Below are 20,453 nucleotides of genomic sequence, written 5' to 3'. Positions count from 1 at the left end.
AAAAGGCTACCACCTGATGCAACAAAATGAACGTTTGGGGTCGCCACCATGCATTTTTACGCGACTTTTAATGCCACATTAAAATATAAGTTCCTGCCTAAACTGGGAGCAGTTCCCTCGTTATTGACGTTATAGGGCGCCAACTACCAGAATACTCCATTATTTATACACTCATCTCTGTGAGTAGACTGACTCTTTAAAGAAGCCTAAGTGATATAAATTAATCTAGTGCTCTCGAGTCTCTTCGAAACATTAAAACCCCGCATCCAAAACTTAGCTGTAGTTCTATGATATGCATTTCCACTGGGAAAGTGATAAAGTCCCAAGAAGGTAGGGTGTCAGGCAGGGAGACACAGTCTCTCCACTACTGCCTAGTTATTCAGAGAAGTGGTTTGCGAAGAGTTGGGAATACCGTAGTAATATAGCCACTGCGATGTCTCCGTGGTTATGGCCCTCAGGTGCTGATCCAAAAGAAGCGGGTTGGATCCCGACTGCGACGGTCTCATTTCAGTGGAGGTGAAATGCTAGAGGCCCGTGTGCTGCTGTGCGTTGTCAGTGCACGTACCCTAGGGGGTCAAAATTGTCCTGAGCCCCCCTACTATGGCGTCCCTGACAGCCTGAGTATCTCTGGGACGTTAATCCTCGTAAACCAAAACCATAGTAATCTGAGATTTGCTGATGACATTGCCTTGGTGAGTAACTCAAGGGAAGAAGTGCCGAGTACTGCCTGGCAGGGAAAGCGGAAGGGAAGGTTGAAAAATAAATAGTGAGACAACTAATGCTATGCTCAGCATTCTCGCAAGGGAAAGGCAGCGAAACACTGGGGGTGGTACGAGGGTGCAGTGGCTGTGGGTCTTGACAATTGGGCAGAATAACAATTGGCTGGAGCGCATGGGGGGCAGGTACCCTCGGGTCATGAGCAGGAGCTTACCACTGTCCATGTGGCGGAACCTCTTTGAAGTGAAACACATGGAAAAGATCCTCGATGCACAGTTCAACCGTATTTACGCGACTGTGAGTTGACCCCCCATGTCAGGCAGGAGGAGGCATGCCCGTGGGCGCATTCCAAAATGAAACTGGTTCAGGGGAAACCCCCCTAGACATCTGACCAACAGTGTTCCCACTTCGAGTTACTGATCAATTCGCTCTCGCCCTACCATAGGCTTGCCATCCCGGTTAGCTCAGTTGGTAGAGCGACTGCTCCGGTGAAGCGGTGGTCCCGGGTTCGAACCCTGGACCAGGACGAATTTTTCTTTAACTAGGAAGTTTCCGAGAAAGCTGTACAGCTTTCCTCTGTTGTTGTATGGCTGCGCTTGGGTGGATGTCAATGAGTAATTACTCCCTTATTACAAAATGAAATTGTATTAGTCTGTTGACTGCTCATCTACACTTGCACTACAGTCATCACTGGTGCGATCCCACAGCATGTCATTCTAACATTGTCGTCCTGCGGAGTCCCCCACTTTGCAAACAACCGCTGCACAACATTGCATGAAACAACCAAACATTTTGCCTCGCCACACTTGCATCACCTGTTCCGAAACGTCGAGCTTGCGGCTCATTTCTTCAGTTTTAAAGGTGCAGTGAAGAGAAATCCGAACTCGTATTTTTGCCACGGGAACCTGATCTACACATTCCAAGCATTCTTAGAAACTTCCGACTTATTGCCTTGTGTGGCCAATTTCCCTAATTAAATCGGATTAACATCCGGCCCCCGCCTTTTTTTCTTTTTTTAATTCTCCCTGTGCGTTGGGCGGAGTCGACCAACGTGTGGAGTGCCTTTCAGCCAGCTCCGTGGAGGCTTTGCTTTCGCTTTGTTTTGTTTTTTTTTTTATGTTTCCAGATAAGCCCGCAGAAATAAAAGTACACGCAGACTATTTGCTTCTACGGATTACTACGTATTACTCCGCCGATGGCAGAGCAGCAAGCCTCCACGGGACTGGGTGAAAGGCACTCCACGCATTCGTCGACTCCGCCCACCGTATGGGGAGAATAAAAAAAAAAGGCGGGAGCCGAACGTTAATTCAATTTAATTAGGAAAATCGGCCACACAGGGCAATAAATCGAAGTTTCTAAGAATGCTCGGAACGTGTAGGTTGAGTTCCCGCGGCAAAAAGACGAGTTCAGATTCTTCTTCACTGCACCTTTAAGAATGACAGCCATCCTCAATGCAGCCGTGAATGGGCACCAAATGCTTACTCTCCCCAGAGCACAAAGGGCGGTTGACAAAGCACTACATTAAAAACTGGCAGCTAGCAGTCAAGTGCAGTGTGTCGAACAGAGCCGGAGAGAAACTGTGCACAAGCGGTGTCAGCTCTTCCATCAGCTACTGACACTCCCTGGAAGCACTGCCGTTCTGAGTGGCGGCGGCGCCCAATTGGAGCAGTGGCCATTTCATCGACTATCGACACCCCCATGAGCGCCGAGTACGCAGTTAAAGGTAAAAAAGAACAAAAACTGAGAAATCCTTCCAAATAAGCAGGCAGAAAAGTCGAATGCTACTCGGTAGAGCCGTAGAGCAGACATAAAATTGTAGCATCTCTGATGTCTCGTTTGACTCCCCTTTATTTATGGTGCCTTGCTTCGGTTTCACTTGTATCCCCTCGCTTTGGATTCCCAAATTTTAAAGAATAGGTTGACTTACAGTCATGTAAATACAGTATAACATCGACCACAAAGGGGATCATGAAACAGTTTCATATATAGATAACTAAATACATAAATAATGGCAATAGGCAAGTTTACCTGTAACCTAGACGCAAGAATACAATGCACCCACTGCTCTTGCCCCTAAGTGCCACCTGCTAGCTTGCCGGCAGCTCATCGCTTGCTGAGTGTTGTTTGGCTCGACCTTCTTCGAAGGGGACTGTGCTGGAGAACTATCGTTAGGTGTCACCAAAACACTTGTGTGGAACAACCTCACTACAATCAAGGTGCAGTTTTCCTCCTTCAGCAGTGAAGCATATCAGGCGAGGGTCGCTGCTAGGCTTTAGCTTGGCTCCATCGCATGACAGTGATCCGAAGAGCTAGTGCAGCCAGCTGTCTCCGCATGCCTCCTTCGCCTGCACCTCATGAAATAGGTCTCGCAGCACCTTTCATTAAAAGAAGTGCAGACATCATGCAGACCTGGTTGCTCGACTGCCAATTTTATGCATCAGAAGACTATTGTATTTACTTCCATAATTTGCGCATCCCTAACTTTGTATCCACATTTTTATTAAGAAACTTTCATTGTGCTCTCTGCTACCCCAGACTGCCAGCATGTATGTGGGTGTGCGCAAGGCAGTCTTGGGAAGAACAGCTTGGCCGTGTGTGGTGGGTGCGAGTGGCGAGGGCTCAAATTGTGCGCCGCCTACCCGGCTCACTCGCACTGGCGGTCACTTTCCCGGACTGGAAACTGCTGCTTGCTGTGTGGTTTGCCACCAGCCAGCCGCTTATCTCCTTTGCCTCCCACGGGTGGCTGCGTGATTGTATCATTGCGCATGTGCTGTCATGCCATCCGACGAGAAACTACATAACGTGGCGTATTTGGAGCCAAATTTTTTTAGAGCGCAGCTCTCTGGCGCCCGTTTCTGCATTTCAGGGCGTCACTGTCGCTGTTGTCTGTTGTAACCAGCAGTGGACACCTTAGTTGCGCTTTAAGCTGTGAAACCAATGGAGAAAGGCACATAACTGCACTCTTGGAACAGTGGACACCTCAACCGTGCTTTAACCCTTTGCGGTCCGTTGTCGGGCAGGGCCCGACAAGGCAACATGGCCGTAGCGGTCCGCTGTCGGGCACCGCCCGACTAGGGTGTTCGCGGTTTAAATTTCGCGGTTTTTCTCACTGCGATTCGTGCGAATTTTTTTTTACATGCTGCGCCATCTATTGAGAGTTAAGTAAACACTATTTGTTGAATTTTACTTTCTTTGCACTAGGGTGCAGCACAATGTTCAGCACGGCTTCTGCATACGAGAGCGCTCTCGGGCGCGAAACAGAACGTTCGCGCGGTTCGCTGCTAAGCATGGCAACTTTTTCACCGCGTGCGTTTTACGGTGGTGCATTTAGTGAAAGCGATGATGACTTCAGTGAGGAAGAGAATTACGTGCCTACATCAGATAGTGATGACAGTGATTCGACAGAAGCTAGTGACGAAGACGACGACGGCGGTGGAGACAGCACCTCTGTTGACACACAAGGGAGCAGTGCGCGACCACGTGCTGCGGACTGGAAAGTGTACGCGGATAATGTGCCTGATTTCCCTCAATTTCCCTTCACTGTCGCGAATGCAGAATCACAAGTAAGCGCTTGCAATCTCAACTGTGAGCTGGATTATTTTCAGCTGTTTTTTACAGACGAGCTGATGGACAATATTGTGCGCGAAACGAACCGGTATGCACGCGAAAAGATTTCGAGTGAGCTTCCAAAGAACTCAATTTGGAAGGACTGGGAAGACGTGACCTGGACAGAATTCAGAGCTTTTCTGGGAGTAATTATAAACATGGCTTTGAATCCAAAACCAGAACTGAAGGAGTATTTTAGTCAAGATATTCTAAACAAGATGCCTTTCTTTCCACATGTTTTCTGCCGGAAAAGATTTCTGCAAATCTTTTGGATGTTGCACGTTGCCCCATGCCATGATGCCTCTTCAGGTCGGCCGGCAACTCGCGGAAGCAAGATCAGGGACGTTGTGCATTACATCGACGTGAAATGCAGAGAGCATTTCAGAGCCGGCCCCAAAATTTGTATCGATGAGAGCACCGTTGGATTCAAGGGCCGTGTCTCGTTCAAATGCTATAATCCTCAAAAGCCAACCAAATGGGGCATGCGTGTTTTCGCACTTTCCGACTGCCTAACGGGGTACATTTCGGCAATTGAGCCCTACTACGGCAGCACAACAACTGACAGTCTCATTCGCCCCGACCTCCCCTTCACCTGCCGGATTGTTCTTCACCTGCTCCAGAAAGTGCAGCAAGCTGCACCGGGGAGTGGCTACCACCTCTACACAGGAGTTGCTTCTACAGAGAGTACTACTGTGATGCCAAATCGCAAGCAAATGCCACAGCAGGTCAAGAAAAAGCTGAAGAAGGGCGAAGTGGCAGCCTACAGAAAAGGAGACTCCTACATGGTGCTTGCCTGGAGAGACAAGTGACGGCACTTAGTTCTCTGAAAGAAGTGACAAGGACACGAGCAGGAGGAAAGAAAGTGACAACGAAGAAACCAATGGTCATATGTGACTGTACAGAACATATGGGTGCAGTTGACCGTGCGGATCATTACTTTGCGAGCTACGCATTCTGTCGAAAGACAATGAAATGGTGGCGAAAGCTTTTCTTCTGGCTTCTAGAGGTTTCCATTGTCAATAGCTTTATTTTGAGGCGCACACAGCTGCAGAATCATGGTGAGAAAGAACAGCGACACCTGCAGTACCGCCGCAACCTCATCCAACAGCTGGTGGGTGACGTGAGGGCTAGAGCCAAAAAGCGGGGCCCATCTGCGCGGAACGAGTGCGAGGAAAGGCTAGATGGGAAGAGCCATTTCATCTACAAGCTCCCAAGCCGAAACAGCAAGGACTGTGCTGTTTGTAGCGATCGAAAAACAAAAGGAGGCAGGAGAGAAACTGTGTTTTTCTGCAAAACCTGCAGTAACAACCCTGGCCTGCACCCAGGAGATTGCTTTGAGCGCTATCACACGCAGCTCAAATATCGGTAGAGGAGCTGCCTGCAGAATGCAAGCGAAAAAATAAATATCCTGCGAGTATTTCTTCCACAGTTTGTGTTATTCATCGCGGCGCCACAAACTGGCAAAATAGCTTCGGACCAGGACAGCCGGAAAGTGGGTAAAAGTTTCGGACCGCAAAGGGTTAAGCTATGTGGTGGTAGTGGCAGCACGTTTCATGCTCCGATCATTTTAAGGAAAGGAAGTGCACGTAATTGGCTCCCTGGGTCAGCGGACGCCTGAATCACGCTTATAGGTCGGTGGCGTGATGAGAGAGAGAGGTGGGCTGCATGTGTTAGCACTGACAACGGTGAGCGATCAACCATCAACTGCCAGGGTGGGTGGGGGACTTTAATGTACAGTCCCCGTCAAAAGTATACAGCCCAAGGGGTTTGCTTCTAAGCTGTTTAGCGCGGCTGGCTAAGCACATCTAGCAGTCCAAAGCTTGGGAAAATTAAGCATGCCTAGCCATTTCTCTCTCGTGAGATTGCGGTCGCTGAGGATGCATAACGAGGCTGACTGCAGGCCTCACAAGCAAACCCCTTGGGCTGTACGTATAGACACAAGCAGGAATTTCTTACCACTCATGCGGGAGAACATCCCGTTCCTCTCGCTCGCAACGCCTCAGCACACACACATTGTTCCGTGGCACTGGTGGCTGGTGCGGGGAAAGAAACGCAAACCTTGGTGCAAAAAGATTGCGGCACCACCGATGGGCTTGTACCCCTGTGCCCAGGCGACCTGCTGGAGGCCATCAAGAAGGACTTTGGCAGCTTCGAGGCCCTCAAGAGCCTCATGTCTGCCCGTGCGGTGGGAGTGCAGGGCTCCGGCTGGGCCTGGCTGGGCTACAACCCTCGGACCCAGAGGCTGCAGGTGGCCAGCACCTTCAACCAGGATGCCCTCGTGGATGCCGAAGGTGAGTGTCCTGAATATGAGTCTTGCCCTCAGGAAATCTGTTCAGGCGCAGGATGGAAAGAAAAAACCTCGCGAGAATCTGATAAGCTGTTCCAGTTACCATCATAGTGAAAAGATGCACGTTCACTAATCTATAAATTTGCTTTGCTTCGTATAGCAGCATCTTAAATATGTTCCTACTAGATGATGAATAAATTCCGACGTTGAAAAAAAAAGACACAGTAATATGATGAAGTAACTTATTGTTTTTGTGTGTGTTTGTAAACTGTACAGAGACCGTGCTGCTTAGTCATTGTGGTGACAATGTGTGTATTACTTATTCATGTCTTTTCTTCCTTTTTATTTATTTTTTAACTAACTGGCCATTGCCATGTCGCACTGCTACGGGAGATGGAAGCTTTGTCAAGCTTCATGTGAAATTTCTTTTTCCTATCTTCTCAACCATTATACATGACTGAACAAAAAAATGAACTGAACTGAGTTGTAGCAGTGGCAGGTTGGGCATCGGAAGCCATCGTTCGAAACTTGCGTTGTGTCGCTGGCATGGTGCCAAGTTTGTCCGGCACATTGGCCTATTGTGTCTGCGCTGCCTCGATCTCTTGGGCATCGGGAAAGCATTTCCAAGTGAACTGTGGACGGTGCACTCGTCGGGGCAGGTGCGAGACCGGAGCTGAGTGCCGAGGTTGATGGGCTCAAGACACCAGGCATACTTGAGACAACGCATTCTGGTGCCGATGAGGCGGAAGATACATCGCTGGAAGCAGCATCGCAATAGTGTCATAGCGATGCAGCAGAAGCTACGCCGCTAGAAGCGTTGATGCAGTCGTTGTTGGCAGTGCGCTTCGCCAGATTCCAGCTTCACAATGTGGATGAACTTCGTAGAGCGCTTCCGCGCACCAAACACGTGTAGCATCTTGAACTTTGTGTTCCGCGCATCGTGACCAACTGCGCAGCAGGCTACATGATTTAGCAATAGAGAGGCTACGGGAGAATTTTCAGAGGGCACGGTGGGAGATTCTAAAGACGGTGGTCGCAAAAATGGCCACTGGTAGTGCTTGAAGCTCAAAGACCAGCAATGAGGAAAGCAGACTGCCGGAGCAGCATCCGCTATTTTTCCTGTGCCTGCGCCGTTGGACAGCAGTGGCCTTCTGTCGGTTTTCTCTGCAGGGTGGTGCGGGTTGGTGGCGATAGTTGTGGCAGGGGCTGTGGTGGCCACAGAGTGTGTCTCGCTTGCTTTGTCAGGGGCCAACTCGTCCTAAACCATGCAATACAGTTCTTGGCGGCTACGATTTTTTTCTACCATATCTCATAGTCCCCGAGTAGACCTCTTCCGGTGTGACGTCAAAAATGGTGTGGCCACTTCGTCCACTTTTGGTTCTGGACCAGTTATGCTGGTGTCGAGCGTTCCCCGGTTCGAGATGCCTCACAGCCTTTCTTCTGCCACTGAGAGCCTCCTCGTTACGCCGCATGTTTTGCCCATCACACCAAGAGCTTAGCTATAATGGACAGGAAGTGCAGGATTTGCGACTCACACGTGTCTCAAGAGTATGCATATGTTCGTACATGACATGTACACTGTCTTACACCCTTCCCCGTGTCTTATATGAGCTGTGACGTATTACTGGGTACAGAAATGCATGTCCGACACGAAACAAAAGGCAGAAGGCATTTCATTCCATGAGATCCCTAAAGCAACAGTGAAGAGCCCAGCGCTTGAAAGTTAAATGCAGAAAAGACTCAGGTGCTGACTTATGCCATATCAGGGTATGAGTTGGTCTCGTTCGAGTGGGTGGCTTCCTGATTCCAGGGCGGCTCGACAAACTTGCCGGACGAGCGCTTCTTGACCCACCGGGGTGTCACCTGTACCGCCTGCTGCTCAGATGATATGCTAGGAGCAGTGCTGCCAACCTCCAAAGCTGCTTCTCCCCCAATTTGCAACCAGAAATTCCCTAGATTTCCCTAGATACGAAAAACAGTGTTGAACTGTGAAAAAATATATATTTCTGCGTAGTTCAGTAGCAAATTTTATCATGCAGCTACCCTATTACCAGGCGTTGGTAAGCAGATTAGCTGTAAATTTGAAATGAAGGATCTGGAATGAACTTCTAAATGTTGAATTAGAAATGTTATAGCGCAAACAAAGACACGGACAAAAGAGAGGAAACACACACACAAGCGCTAACTGTCAACTGAATTTATTCGTCGAAAGCCACACCTTTTATAGGCCGAAGGATCGCGAGAGAAAAAAATTACAAAAAAAAACAACAAAAACAAGGGTTGTGTCAGAGCCATCAAATCGCGAGCGCATGCGCGGGTAGACAAGGGCATCACACTTCCGTTTATCTTCCATCTAATCAACAAGTAGCTGCATTAAAATAGTCAATTTCAGCCTGGAAGAGAGATAAAGAAGGTTCACTGATGCACTCGCTGCCAAGTTTCTGTATGTGGTAGGCTTCTAGGCTTAATCTGTGCTGTCCTGTCTTTACTTTTACCAAGAACTAGGCTTATCCGTGCTGTCCTGTCTTTACTTTTACCAAGAACTAGGCTTATCTGTGCTGTCCTGTCTTTACTTTTACCAAGAACTAGGCTTATCCATGCTGTCCTGTCTTTACTTTTACCAAGAACTAGGCTTATCCGTGCTGTCCTGTCTTTACTTTTACCAAGAACTAGGCTTATCTGTGCTGTCCTGTCTTTACTTTTACCAAGAACTAGGCTTATCTGTGCTGTCCTGTCTTTACTTTTACCAAGAACTAGGCTTATCTGTGCTGTCCTGTCTTTACTTTTACCAAGAACTAGGCTTATCCGTGCTGTCCTGTCTTTACTTTTACCAAGAACTAGGCTTACTGTGCTGTCCTGTCTTTACTTTTACCAAGAACTAGGCTTACTGTGCTGTCCTGTCTTTACTTTTACCAAGAACTAGGCTTATCTGTGCTGTCCTGTCTTTACTTTTACCAAGAACTAGGCTTATCCGTGCTGTCCTGTCTTTACTTTTACCAAGAACTAGGCTTACTGTGCTGTCCTGTCTTTACTTTTACCAAGAACTAGGCTTACTGTGCTGTCCTGTCTTTACTTTTACCAAGAACTAGGCTTATCCGTGCTGTCCTGTCTTTACTTTTACCAAGAACTAGGCTTATCTGTGCTGTCCTGTCTTTACTTTTACCAAGAACTAGGCTTATCCGTGCTGTCCTGTCTTTACTTTTACCAAGAACCTTTGTCTCCTCAAACTGGGTCACGCATGCTCCACACTTACATGTGCAACAAGATGCTTGTATTTATCGCTTTTGTTTTCTAAATTTAGGGCGTGTTCCCCTAGACGGTCGTTGACACAACATCCAGTTTGGCCTACATAAAACTTTCCACAAGACAGGGGAATGGAATAAACCACTCCAGTGGAACACCTTATGATGTTTTTTCAGGCACTCGCGCTTTTTTGCACTGCAAATGCGCGGACAGAGCTTTGCCAACTTGTTGGGAGCCGAGAACAAGACTCCATGCCTGCCAGCAACTTTTTTGAGGTTGTGCGAGATTTTGTGGAGGTAGGGCACAACTTCAGTCGATGTCGCACAGTTTATTCAGTCTAATGAAGACATTGGTTTTGGTTTTTCTATAGATATTCAAGACCTTTTTTATTCCGTGCCCAAAGATCAGATTTTACTTCCTGTTAAGGAACGCATTGAGGAAAACGGCGACGTGTCATTCCAGAACTTAGCAGGATTGTCTGTAGATAATTTTTTAGCCTTATTGCAGTTTTACTTGAATGTTACTTTTATTGTTTTTAACGACCAGCTTTTTTTGCTTTTTTTATAAACGACCTCCCTACAGGCATTTCATCCACAATCCGCCTTTTCGCTGACGATTGTGTACTTTATCGTCGCATCACTAATACATCTGACCAGTTGCTCCTGCAGAAAGACCTCAACACAATAGAAACCTGGTGCGCCACCTGGCTGATGAAACTGAATGTGTCCAAGTGTAAGAGCATGCAAGTCTCCCGAAAACGCTCCAACCTTGATTATTCATACTCATTGAACTCCATGATCATTTCACGTGTAGAATCATACCGATATCTGGGAGTTATTATCACAGACAAACTGAACTGGTCTGAGCATATCACGAAACTTGTGGCGGACACATCTAAAACACTTGGCTTCATCAGGCGTTCTCTCTCTTTATCCCCCAGTAACATTCGTAAGCTCGCATATGAAGTATACATTAGACCTAAACTTGAATATGCCTGCGCAATATGGAGCCCTCATCAACAATACTTAATTGACTTACTAGAAAGCATCCAGAATCGTGCAGCTCGCTTCATCTGCTCAAAATATGATACACGGATCAGCGTTAGTGCCATCAAATCATCCATTGATCTCGACTCGTTAACTCATCGAAGGAAGACATTACGGCTGAGTTTATTTCATAATCTATATTACAACCGTCCTGACCTGCGAACCTCCCTTCTGGTACCACCTGTACGAACGTCCCGTCGGCTCTTCAATTCCCTGAGCGTGCAGCGTATTACTGGTTCCACAAATGCATTTAATAAATCATTCTTGCCCTTGGCTATTGATGACTGGAATTCACTTCCCGAAACTATTGTCCATGAGCGTGACAACTCAAAATTCAGGCAGTTAACATCCGCTCATTTTTCTAAATAAACTGATGAGCAGCAATAGGATTTCATTTTTCTTTTGCTATACTTTTCTCTAATACACTGCATTTTTTTGTTCAGTACCCGATTGCTTTTCCTTTTTGTGTGTGAATATACTGTTTTGTTGTTTGTTAAATAATACACTGCATTTTTTTGTTCAGTACCCGATTGCTTTTCCTTTTTGTGTGTGAATATACTGTTTTGTTGTTTGTTAAATAATACACTGCATTTTTTTGTTCAGTACCCGATTGCTTTTCCTTTTTGTGTGTGAATATACTGTTTTGTTGTTTGTTAAAAGTATGCGGAGCATAACTGCCTGTGTAATTTTCGTCCGTTTGTTTTCCCTATATTTCAAAATGCACGGATCATAGAAATGCACGTACATCACCATGCCTCGTTGTGTTTTTCTTGTCTGTATAAATATGACCATGGCCATACTTTCTTGTCCCCCCCCCCCCCCCCCCCCCCCCCCCCCCCCCCCCCCCCCCCCCCCCCCCCCTTATGTAATGCCCAAACCAGGGCCCTTAAGGGATAATAAATGATGATGATGATGATGAAACGGCATTTGCATAGGGTCATGTGTAGCCCCATTCTCTGCGACATTTTTTTTTTTTTTTTAGCTAAGGTAGATAAGCGGCTGGATGAGACTTTCAAGGCGGGGGGGATAGTTTTAAAAGTTTTTAGATATGTAGATGATTTTTTAGTACTTTTAACAAAGCAGGAGACCATCACCTACCCCTCTACAGTAGGTGATGTTTTAGATACTTTTAACAAACACGGTCTTGGTTTGTCTTTTACCCATGAACTGCCCGAAGTTTCGGTTTTACAGTTTTTAGACCTTAAGCCCCACCTCGATGGACAGTTCCGAGGCGTACGGGCCGAGCGCCTGCGCGCCCAGCACGCGCCGCGACGGCCGTCGGAAAATGGCACTCACCTCCATGTCCCTGGTGCTGGCTCGCTCCCCCTCGACTTGCCCTCCGCCCGGCTCTCGGTGTTTACGCGCACCACGTGCGTGTCAAGCAGACGACATGCCTACACGACGTCACGGCTTTCCGGACCCACGTGACAGCGCGTTGTCTGGTTTTTGACGTCATGAAAGAGCCTGGCAAAACCTGATTAAAACTTCCTGTTGGGCGAGTTGGTAGTTCATATTGAATTAGAAATATTATAGCGCAAACAAAGACACGGACAAAAAGAGAGGAAACACACACACAAGCGCTAACTGTCAACTGAATTTATTCGGTGAAAGCCACACCTTTTATAGGCCGAAGGATCGTGAGAGAAAAAATGACAAAAAACAACAAAAAACGAAACAAAACAAGGGTTGAGTCAGAGCCATCAAATCGCGAGCGCATGCGCGGGTAGACAAGGGCATCACACTTCGGTTTATCTTCCATCTAAGTAGCTGCATTAAAATAGTCAATCTCAGCCTCAATCTCAGATGTTTTAGATACTTTTAACAAACACGGTCTTGGTTTGTCTTTTACCCATGAACTGCCCGAAGTTTCGGTTTTACAGTTTTTAGACCTTAAATTAACGTTCTGTGAAGGACACGTCTGCTGGGGCTATTACCCACGAGCAAAGAAGGCGCTGTTGCCGTATGACTCGGCGCACTCCAAGACTATCAAGAGAGGAATAGCGTCGCTATGCTTGGAATCTTCTCTCCAAAAATCGTGCCCACATCAGATGTTTCAGAGCTTTATTTATCAGATAAGCCGGCTTGTGGCTGCAGGGTTTCCCTGGTCGGTTCTGACAGCAGTCTCTGAGGCCATCTTCAGAAGTTCAAACGTGGAACGAGACAAAAAACGGCTGATGCTCTTCAAAAGGCCCCTAGGCCAGAAGTTGTGCCCTACCTCCACAAAATCTCACACAACCTCAAAAAAGTTGCTGGCAGGCATGGAGTACCCCAGTCTTGTTCTCGGCTCCCAACAAGTTGGCAAAGCTCTGTCCGCGCATTTGCAGTGCAAAAAAGCGCGAGTGCCTGAAAAAGCATCAGAAGCCGTTTGTAAGGTGTTCCACTGGAGTGGTTTATTCCATTCCCCTGTCTTGTGGAAAGTTTTATGTAGGCCAAACTGGACGTTGTGTCAACGACCGTCTAAGGGAACAGGCCCTAAATTTAGAAAACAAAAGCGATAAATACAAGCATCTTGTTGCACATGTAAGTGTGGAGCGTGCGTGGCCCGGTTTGAGGAGACAAAGGTTCTTGGTAAGAGTAAAGACAGGACAGCACGGATAAGCCGAGAAGCCTACCACATACAGAAACTTGGCAGCGAGTGCATCAGCGAACCTTCTTTATCTCTCTTCCAGGCTGAGATTGACTATTTTAATGCAGCTACTTTTTGATTAGATGGAAGATAAACTGAAGTGTGATGCCCTTGTCTACCCGCGCATGCGCTCGCGATTTGATGGCTCTGACACAACCCTTGTTTTTGTTTTTTGTCTTCTTTTTTGTGATCTTTTCTGTCACGATGCTTCGGCCTATAAAAGGGGTGGCTTTTGACGAATAAATCCAGTTGACAGTTAGCGCTTGTGTGTGTGTTTCGTCTCTCTCGTCCGTGTCTTTGTTTGCGCTATAACATTTCTACTTCAAGATGAACTACCAACTCGCCCAACAGGAAGTTTTAATGAACTTCTAAATGAAGCTACAAAATAAACCGTACCACTCTTTGGAAATTACGAACTAAAGACCCTATGTCGTGTATTTCACTGTACACAAGATATTGCTAAACATGCATCGGCATATGGAATTAGCTGAATTTTTTTGCCCTCATGTATTGGTTTCGACTTCAGCTGAAGGATACCCCGTACAGAATGCCTGGAGGTCGCTTGAGGAGTGTACAGAAACTGCGATATGAAAGCTGCTTGTTCATTTCCTGCGATTGCTCTACGGAGTGGCTGACTTAACAGTTTGAGTCAATTAAAACAATGAAGCAGTGATTGTTACAGCTTTTGTATGCCTCATGTGACCTCAACTCACTTTGTTCGTCGTGGTGGAACTGGGAATCATGGTTTATGGTTTTGGGGGGCCTAACGTCCCAAAGCGACCCACCGGGATCGAAGCCTCTTCTTTCGGGTCAGCAGCCGAGCGCCAAACTGAGCTACCGCAGCAGCGGAACTGGGAAATGTTCCCCTAATTAGACTAGCTGAGATTTCCAACATGGCACTCCTTTATAAAAAAAATGGCGCCCTTGTTCTTTCCTAGTTATCAAAATAAACATGCAGGTATGCTTACTAAAAAGGAATTTCACGTCGTGCAGCGAGCTCCAAATACAGCGTGAGAGAGGGGCGCGTGTTGAGGGCACGCGGTGGCGCGCCAGATCACAGCAGCGGGTGCCACAAGCCACGTAAGGGACCATACATGTCCGACTACGTCCGTGTAAAGGCTGGTTCACATGCATGCAAGCGACTGAAAATTGAGCAGCACAGCGCGGTGAAAAATTTGTCACTAGTTGGAACATCGTCACTTGACTGCTGGAGCCGCCGTGATGGCACTAAACTCATGCGCGCGGTGGTGTTGTGCAGGCCTCCGTCAGTTGTAGAGAAAAAACAACGGAATGCTTGTACTGTCTTCCCAATGTGCGAGAGAAAAAAAAAAAACTCTCCGAGCAAATGAAATTTCCCTAGATTATACGAAAAATCCCTTTTCCCCTAAACAACGTTTGAATTCTCTAGATAAGGGGGAAAATCCCTAGGGTTGGCAGCACTGTGCACAACTGAAGTGTGTGGATGAAGCTCAGCATGCCCTGCCACGACGATCACGCGACCGCCAAAGCAGTTTCTCCCGTTGTCAGTGACGACAAAGGTCAGCACCGTTCCTTCAGATGGAAGTTCCCATTCCTCTGTTGCAGTTCCGATAAAGTCTGCCAAGTTTTCGGCACTGTGAGCGTCCGCCAATTCAGTGCAAGTCAGTATATCTACATAATGCACAAACGCTTTATTCATCACATGGCAAGTTAAATTTACATAGGGGCCACTGCGGTGGCTCTTTGGTTATGGTGCTCGGCTGCTGACCCGAAAGACGCGGGTTAGATCCCGGCCGCGGCGCTTGAATTTCGATGGAGGCGAAATTCTAGAGGCCCGTGTACTGTGCGATGTCAGTGCACGCTAAAGAACCCCAGGCGGTCGAAACTGTACGAAGCCCTCCACTACGCTGTCTCATAGCCTGAGTCGCTTGGGACGTTAAACCCCATAAACCAAACCAACCGAAATTTACATAGCAGTCGTTCGCTGGCGATGTCCAACCATCCAGTGTGATCAAGAAGGACTCCACTCCGCTTGCAAAGACCTCTGTAAGCATTGTTCGCACCTCTTCTTTTTTGATGCATTAAGATTGGGAATGATGGCCCTCGAGAAGGTCGTTCGTGACAGCACTGCATAAACGGGCATGACGAGTTTCATCATGTCAAGAAAGCCAGGCTCCTCAGCGATGGAGTGCGAGTGCATGCAGTGAATTGGCTGACCATGTTTGTCATCTGTTGCGCTTTCGGTGCTGTCGCCTTCATTTTTGGCGTGAAACATTCAGCTACTGAGGGTTGCTGAACACTCGGCTGGCTCTCCTTTTTCAAGGTGGCAGCGCGTTTGCGTGCCTGACAGTCGTCCTGGTGGGCCTTAAAGAAATCGGGGTGCCTTTTCAAGTGCGTCTTCAAAACAGCCTGGCATTTCAAGCAGCGAGCCTCATTGCCTGGGGCAACTTTTACGAAGTAGCTCCATATTGGATTGCCTTTCGTAGGCGCACTCGCCATGGTGCCACCGATCGAACCGGTGATTGAACGGGTCGAGTGTCCAACACTGAGCTAGACATCATTAGAATAGGTTGACCACACCTCCGAGCAACACTGGCAGCATCGCACCATCGCGTCTCCAAGGCTCCCTTAGCACGATAGGCTGGCCGTACTACTGGGGACAGAAGTGTTCGGGACGCGCCGCCAGTGGCTCAGATGCATTGGCATCACTTAACGGCCGGAGATTGGTGCATCTGTTTCGCTATCCGAGGGGTGCTTGTATGGAAACGTCTGTCTGCTCTGCATCTCTTGGGCTTAGTGCGACAAACTGCCCACACTATGAATTGGCAAACTGGAGCTCTTCCCAGCCTGTGCCGCCACTCTGGCAAGGCGTGTCGTTGCATTTCTTTGCATTTCACCAGCAGCTCGCAGCTGCTGGTTGCCAGAGCGTTGCTTCGCTTATCAAGCCGAAGGATCGGATCATCGTTCCGGTTACATTCCCAGACCACCACCCCCTCGCGCACGAATGGGAACAGCTAAACTATTGCTCACCGCCCACGCTTCCTGGCAAAATTGTCTCCAATAGTACCTCTGAGCAGCACTGCCAGCATCGCGCTTCCAAGAATGGTCCGCGCCTCCAGCGTACCTGAGTGCGGCACACCACCAAAGGCTGCGCAGTGAGCTGATCTCGACGGCATTTTATTGCCATCAGCGTGCAAGCAGTCAGAACCACAAGAAAAGACGCCATTCATAGATGGATTCGAACATATCATTCTACTAAAGTTCGGCAGTCACGTTTTACATGCGCAGCTTCCCCGATGCCGAGCGTTAATGGCAGTAATCCTCCACGGGTGCGCAATAAGCTTGCCGTTATCACATAGTAAAGGCACCCTTCCCATTGTTGTAAGTATTCACGGGTAATATGATGGCTTGCTTCAATGCTGCCGAGAATGGTCGCCCATGTTCGGTACGCATGATCCGTCAAGTGACTGAGTGAAGTGATAGCGCGGCAGGGCAGCGTGTTTATCTTTGCATCTGTCCTATCAAATAGTCTTTCCCGAAGCTCTCTTGAACAAAGAAGGAGGGGCCAACCCCCTGTGCAGTAAATATGCTGTGGCAACTAACAATCCGATGACTGTGGCCAAGCGATTCCCGCGTTCAAATACCTGCGGCATGCGTGCTCGTCGATAACATCACCGCCAGCCAGAATATATAAAGGGTTCACTGACAATAAATTGAGAAATAATAAATTGACATTTTATTCTGCAGGTATCCCACCTATCTTTAGCCGGGGTTTAAAAATATGCCAATTCACTCAAAAATGACGCGACAAAATGCATGCTATTGAAGATTGAGTGAAGAAAGTCGCACTATTTTCTCTCTTCTGCTTAATTGCATATTCAGTCAAGGTAAACCGAAATCGCAAGGAATAAAGTTGGGCAAAAATTTCAGTTACAGAGTTATAGAACGGTCCGCAAAACATCCGACTGAAGTTTCTGACGTCCATATACTATGTATCAGTTTTTTATGCTTAGTGCGGATGCCCGCGACATGCAAAACAATTAGGGATTTAACTGTGGTTACAGATCAAGCAGTAGCTGTACGATGATTTATATTTTCAGATTCTATTCATCGTAACATTTTCAACGATGTATGACGACACTGAAGCACAAAATTCAATTTTCAATCACAGTTAACTAACAGGAAGTGCTTAGGACCCGCAGAGCGTTCTGCCGCAAGGAAGAACGCTCAGAATGTGTAGATCGAGTTCCAGCGGTAAAAATGCGAGTTCAGATTCCTCTTCAGTGCACTTTCAATAGCAATACAAAAAATTGCGTAGATGCGCAAGCCGGCTGGTAGCTGTATATAAGTGGTTTCCCTGGCCTGCCTCAAATATCTTATTTTTCAACCCTTGGCTAAATTTAGCCTGGACGCCCTGTATATATCGGGACAAAAGACCCTCCTCGTTTTCCTTAGTAGGCAGTTATGAGCAGCCTTCTGCATACACAAATAAGAATGGCTGGCGGTTTAGCATTGCCATATTGTGCTAAAGTACGATGGGACTCCCAAATTTCGGGGGTGGTCCAATTGGGATGCCCCCGGTAGGTTCCGAGCGTGGGTGAACTGGATTTTGACGTTTTTGGGGGTGGACCAATTTTATTTTGAGATTAAGTCAAGCCTGTCTTTCACTCGAGCACACCTACATTCACCGGCCAAGGTCATTTCAAGGGAAAATTTTCCGGGTGATGCATACCATAATTCAACATGGGCCACGTTGGGTATGCGCTGTGCTACACCTTAGCAACTTGCCGTTCAATTTTCATCGATTTAGCCCGAGGTCACTTGAAGGTCACGTTTCGGAAAGTGCATGCCATATGTAAGCATGGACCATTTCATTGTGTGCCATACTCACATCCTCTTCAGAGCAGCCCCTGCAGCAAATCGAGTCAAGTGATCCATCAGGATGCACCACTCATCCCACGGCTTTCGCCGAGAATGTTCGCATTAAAGCGTTTTCTTACCTGACAGTGGCACAAACAATGCACTCTTATCGGAGCCATCCATTTGTTCTGAAAGGTAATCAATCAAGCCATGCAGAGACCCACGCAATGACACCCCCTAAGCTCCTGTCGAAGGATCAGAATATGCAGCGCTGGTGGTCGGCAGAGAAGGAGAAGCTACCCAAACTACGTGTCGTCACTTGAAGGCCGCCAGTGCACTCATTCCAACCCATTCATTGGGCACAGCGGATGGGCTCGACGAACAAAAGTGCCCGTTCAGGTGCGCACAAGTAAATTCAAGTAAGTAGAGGCTGCGCCGCACGAGTGGCAAAAAGTTGCATTGAGGAACCTCTGCAGAAGCGCCGGCGCAAAAAATATCAAGATGGCCATCAGGGAAGCCATAGTCGAACCGAGGCTTGCGGCCAACGGCGTTGGGGTATTTATTTGCAGAGCAGTGATGAACACCAAGTTGAAGGGAGTCCGTGTCTTGGTATCCCGGGGCACAGCACTTTTATCAGAAAATTAGAGGATTGAAATGCAAAAGACTTGGAGTGAACGTACGCAGGGCCGTTGGCGCCAGCTGAGGCGAAGAGAGTGGCGGCCCCATTCTGGTGGGAACCTTCAGGCCATTGACTCCCGGTTGTCACGCACCTACTGGTCACATGCCCAGCAACGGAAGAAATAAGCTCCTATCGCGGTGCTCGCCGCCTTTTTATCTCGTGAGCAGTAATCTAGTTCCATCTCGAACAGGCCATGAAATAACTGGAACCTGTGTTCCGCATAACCATTTCGAGAAAAAACGATGAGCTGGTTGTTCCAATAACATGAACATGTTCCACTCAAGTTCCTCTAATAAAGGAAAGAAAGGTGCTGCAAAAATGTCTCCCACTTTAAAAAAGCCGAAAAGAGCATCATTCCAGTTATAATAAATGGAACAAGGGCTTTAACCGGAACGTTACGAGGTTAGTCGATGACAGCGCCCCTCCTGCCATGTCTTTCTGTGTGTTTGTCTGAATATTTTGTGCCGTTTAATTTCAAGGGGAAAAACATGGTATCAGAAAACTTGGCTGCACATCTGAACTTCACCCAGACCAGTATCCTTGAGAGGCAGACAGACCGTTCCCAGAGAACCGGCAGCTTGTGCACATGCGCAGATCGCCTTGAGGGCGCCAGGTAGTGGCACCAGCGGAAGAGCTTCGAGATTGGGATGGGAGTTTTGCGGACTAAACATATCGATCGAGTCAGGTACGGACACGTTATGCGGTGCGTGTGGAGAGGAGGGAGGAAACAGCTGATGCTTTTCTGCAAAGGGCTGCACCCTGCAGTTGAAAGAGCTGATTAATTCAAATCATTGGGGTTGTTTAAGGACAGGGAAGGAAAAATGGATTTCAAGCGGGTAGGAGTAATCAAGCGATCTGGTGGCTAAAATCAAGGCAAGTGCTATTTCACGGTCAGGTGGCTTGAGCCTTCCATGTGCCTGTTGTACCAGTCAGCGCATACGGCATGCAAGCTCCCGGTGCTGCGGTAACACAGTGTGCTAAAGGTGTCTGTTTTGAAGCTTACCGTATGGCATCGGGAGCCCACTCATGCATCAGCGTGCCTTCGCTTACCCTGAGCAAAACGTAAGTCAATATAAGCAAGATGCACCTGCCTGGATTTATTCATGCTTTTTCCTACACGTCACTCTTCCATGATCTTCCATGATCATTCTCCAAGAGAAACCAGTTGCTGGTCTACACTAAGTTGGGGGTAGTTGTAATTATTCCCCTCCCATTTCAGGGCTGGTGCCACTGTTCACCATCGACGTCTGGGAGCACGCCTACTACCTGCAGTACCGGAACGTGCGGCCCGACTATGTCAAGGCCATCTGGGACATCGCCAACTGGGACAATGTGGCCGAGAGGCTGCAGAAGGCACGCAGCCAGTGAACCTTCCTCTTTTGTAACCTGGAAATAAAGTGTAGACAGCAA

At 47.8% G+C, this 20,453-nt stretch overlaps 1 protein-coding gene across 2 annotated transcripts in view; it reads left to right on the top strand.

The window, feature by feature from the left end:
* Positions 1-20,453, top strand: part of Sod2 (superoxide dismutase 2) — a 27,883-nt gene extending 7,430 nt beyond the window's left edge. For both annotated transcript variants that reach the window (XM_089563110.1, XM_089563109.1), the window contains exons 4-5: positions 6,435-6,614; positions 20,263-20,453. In XM_089563110.1, coding sequence (XP_089419236.1) covers positions 6,435-6,614; positions 20,263-20,411 — 329 coding nt within the window. In that variant the 3' untranslated portion in view covers positions 20,412-20,453. The remainder of the gene's footprint in view (positions 1-6,434; positions 6,615-20,262) is intronic.

Source organism: Amblyomma mixtum, chromosome 10, assembly GCF_055824585.1.
Source record: "Amblyomma mixtum isolate Tamu chromosome 10, ASM5582458v1, whole genome shotgun sequence".
Classification (NCBI taxonomy): domain Eukaryota; kingdom Metazoa; phylum Arthropoda; class Arachnida; order Ixodida; family Ixodidae; genus Amblyomma; species Amblyomma mixtum.
Note: the sequence above shows the minus strand (reverse complement) of the source record. Positions and strands in the feature narration are given on the sequence as shown.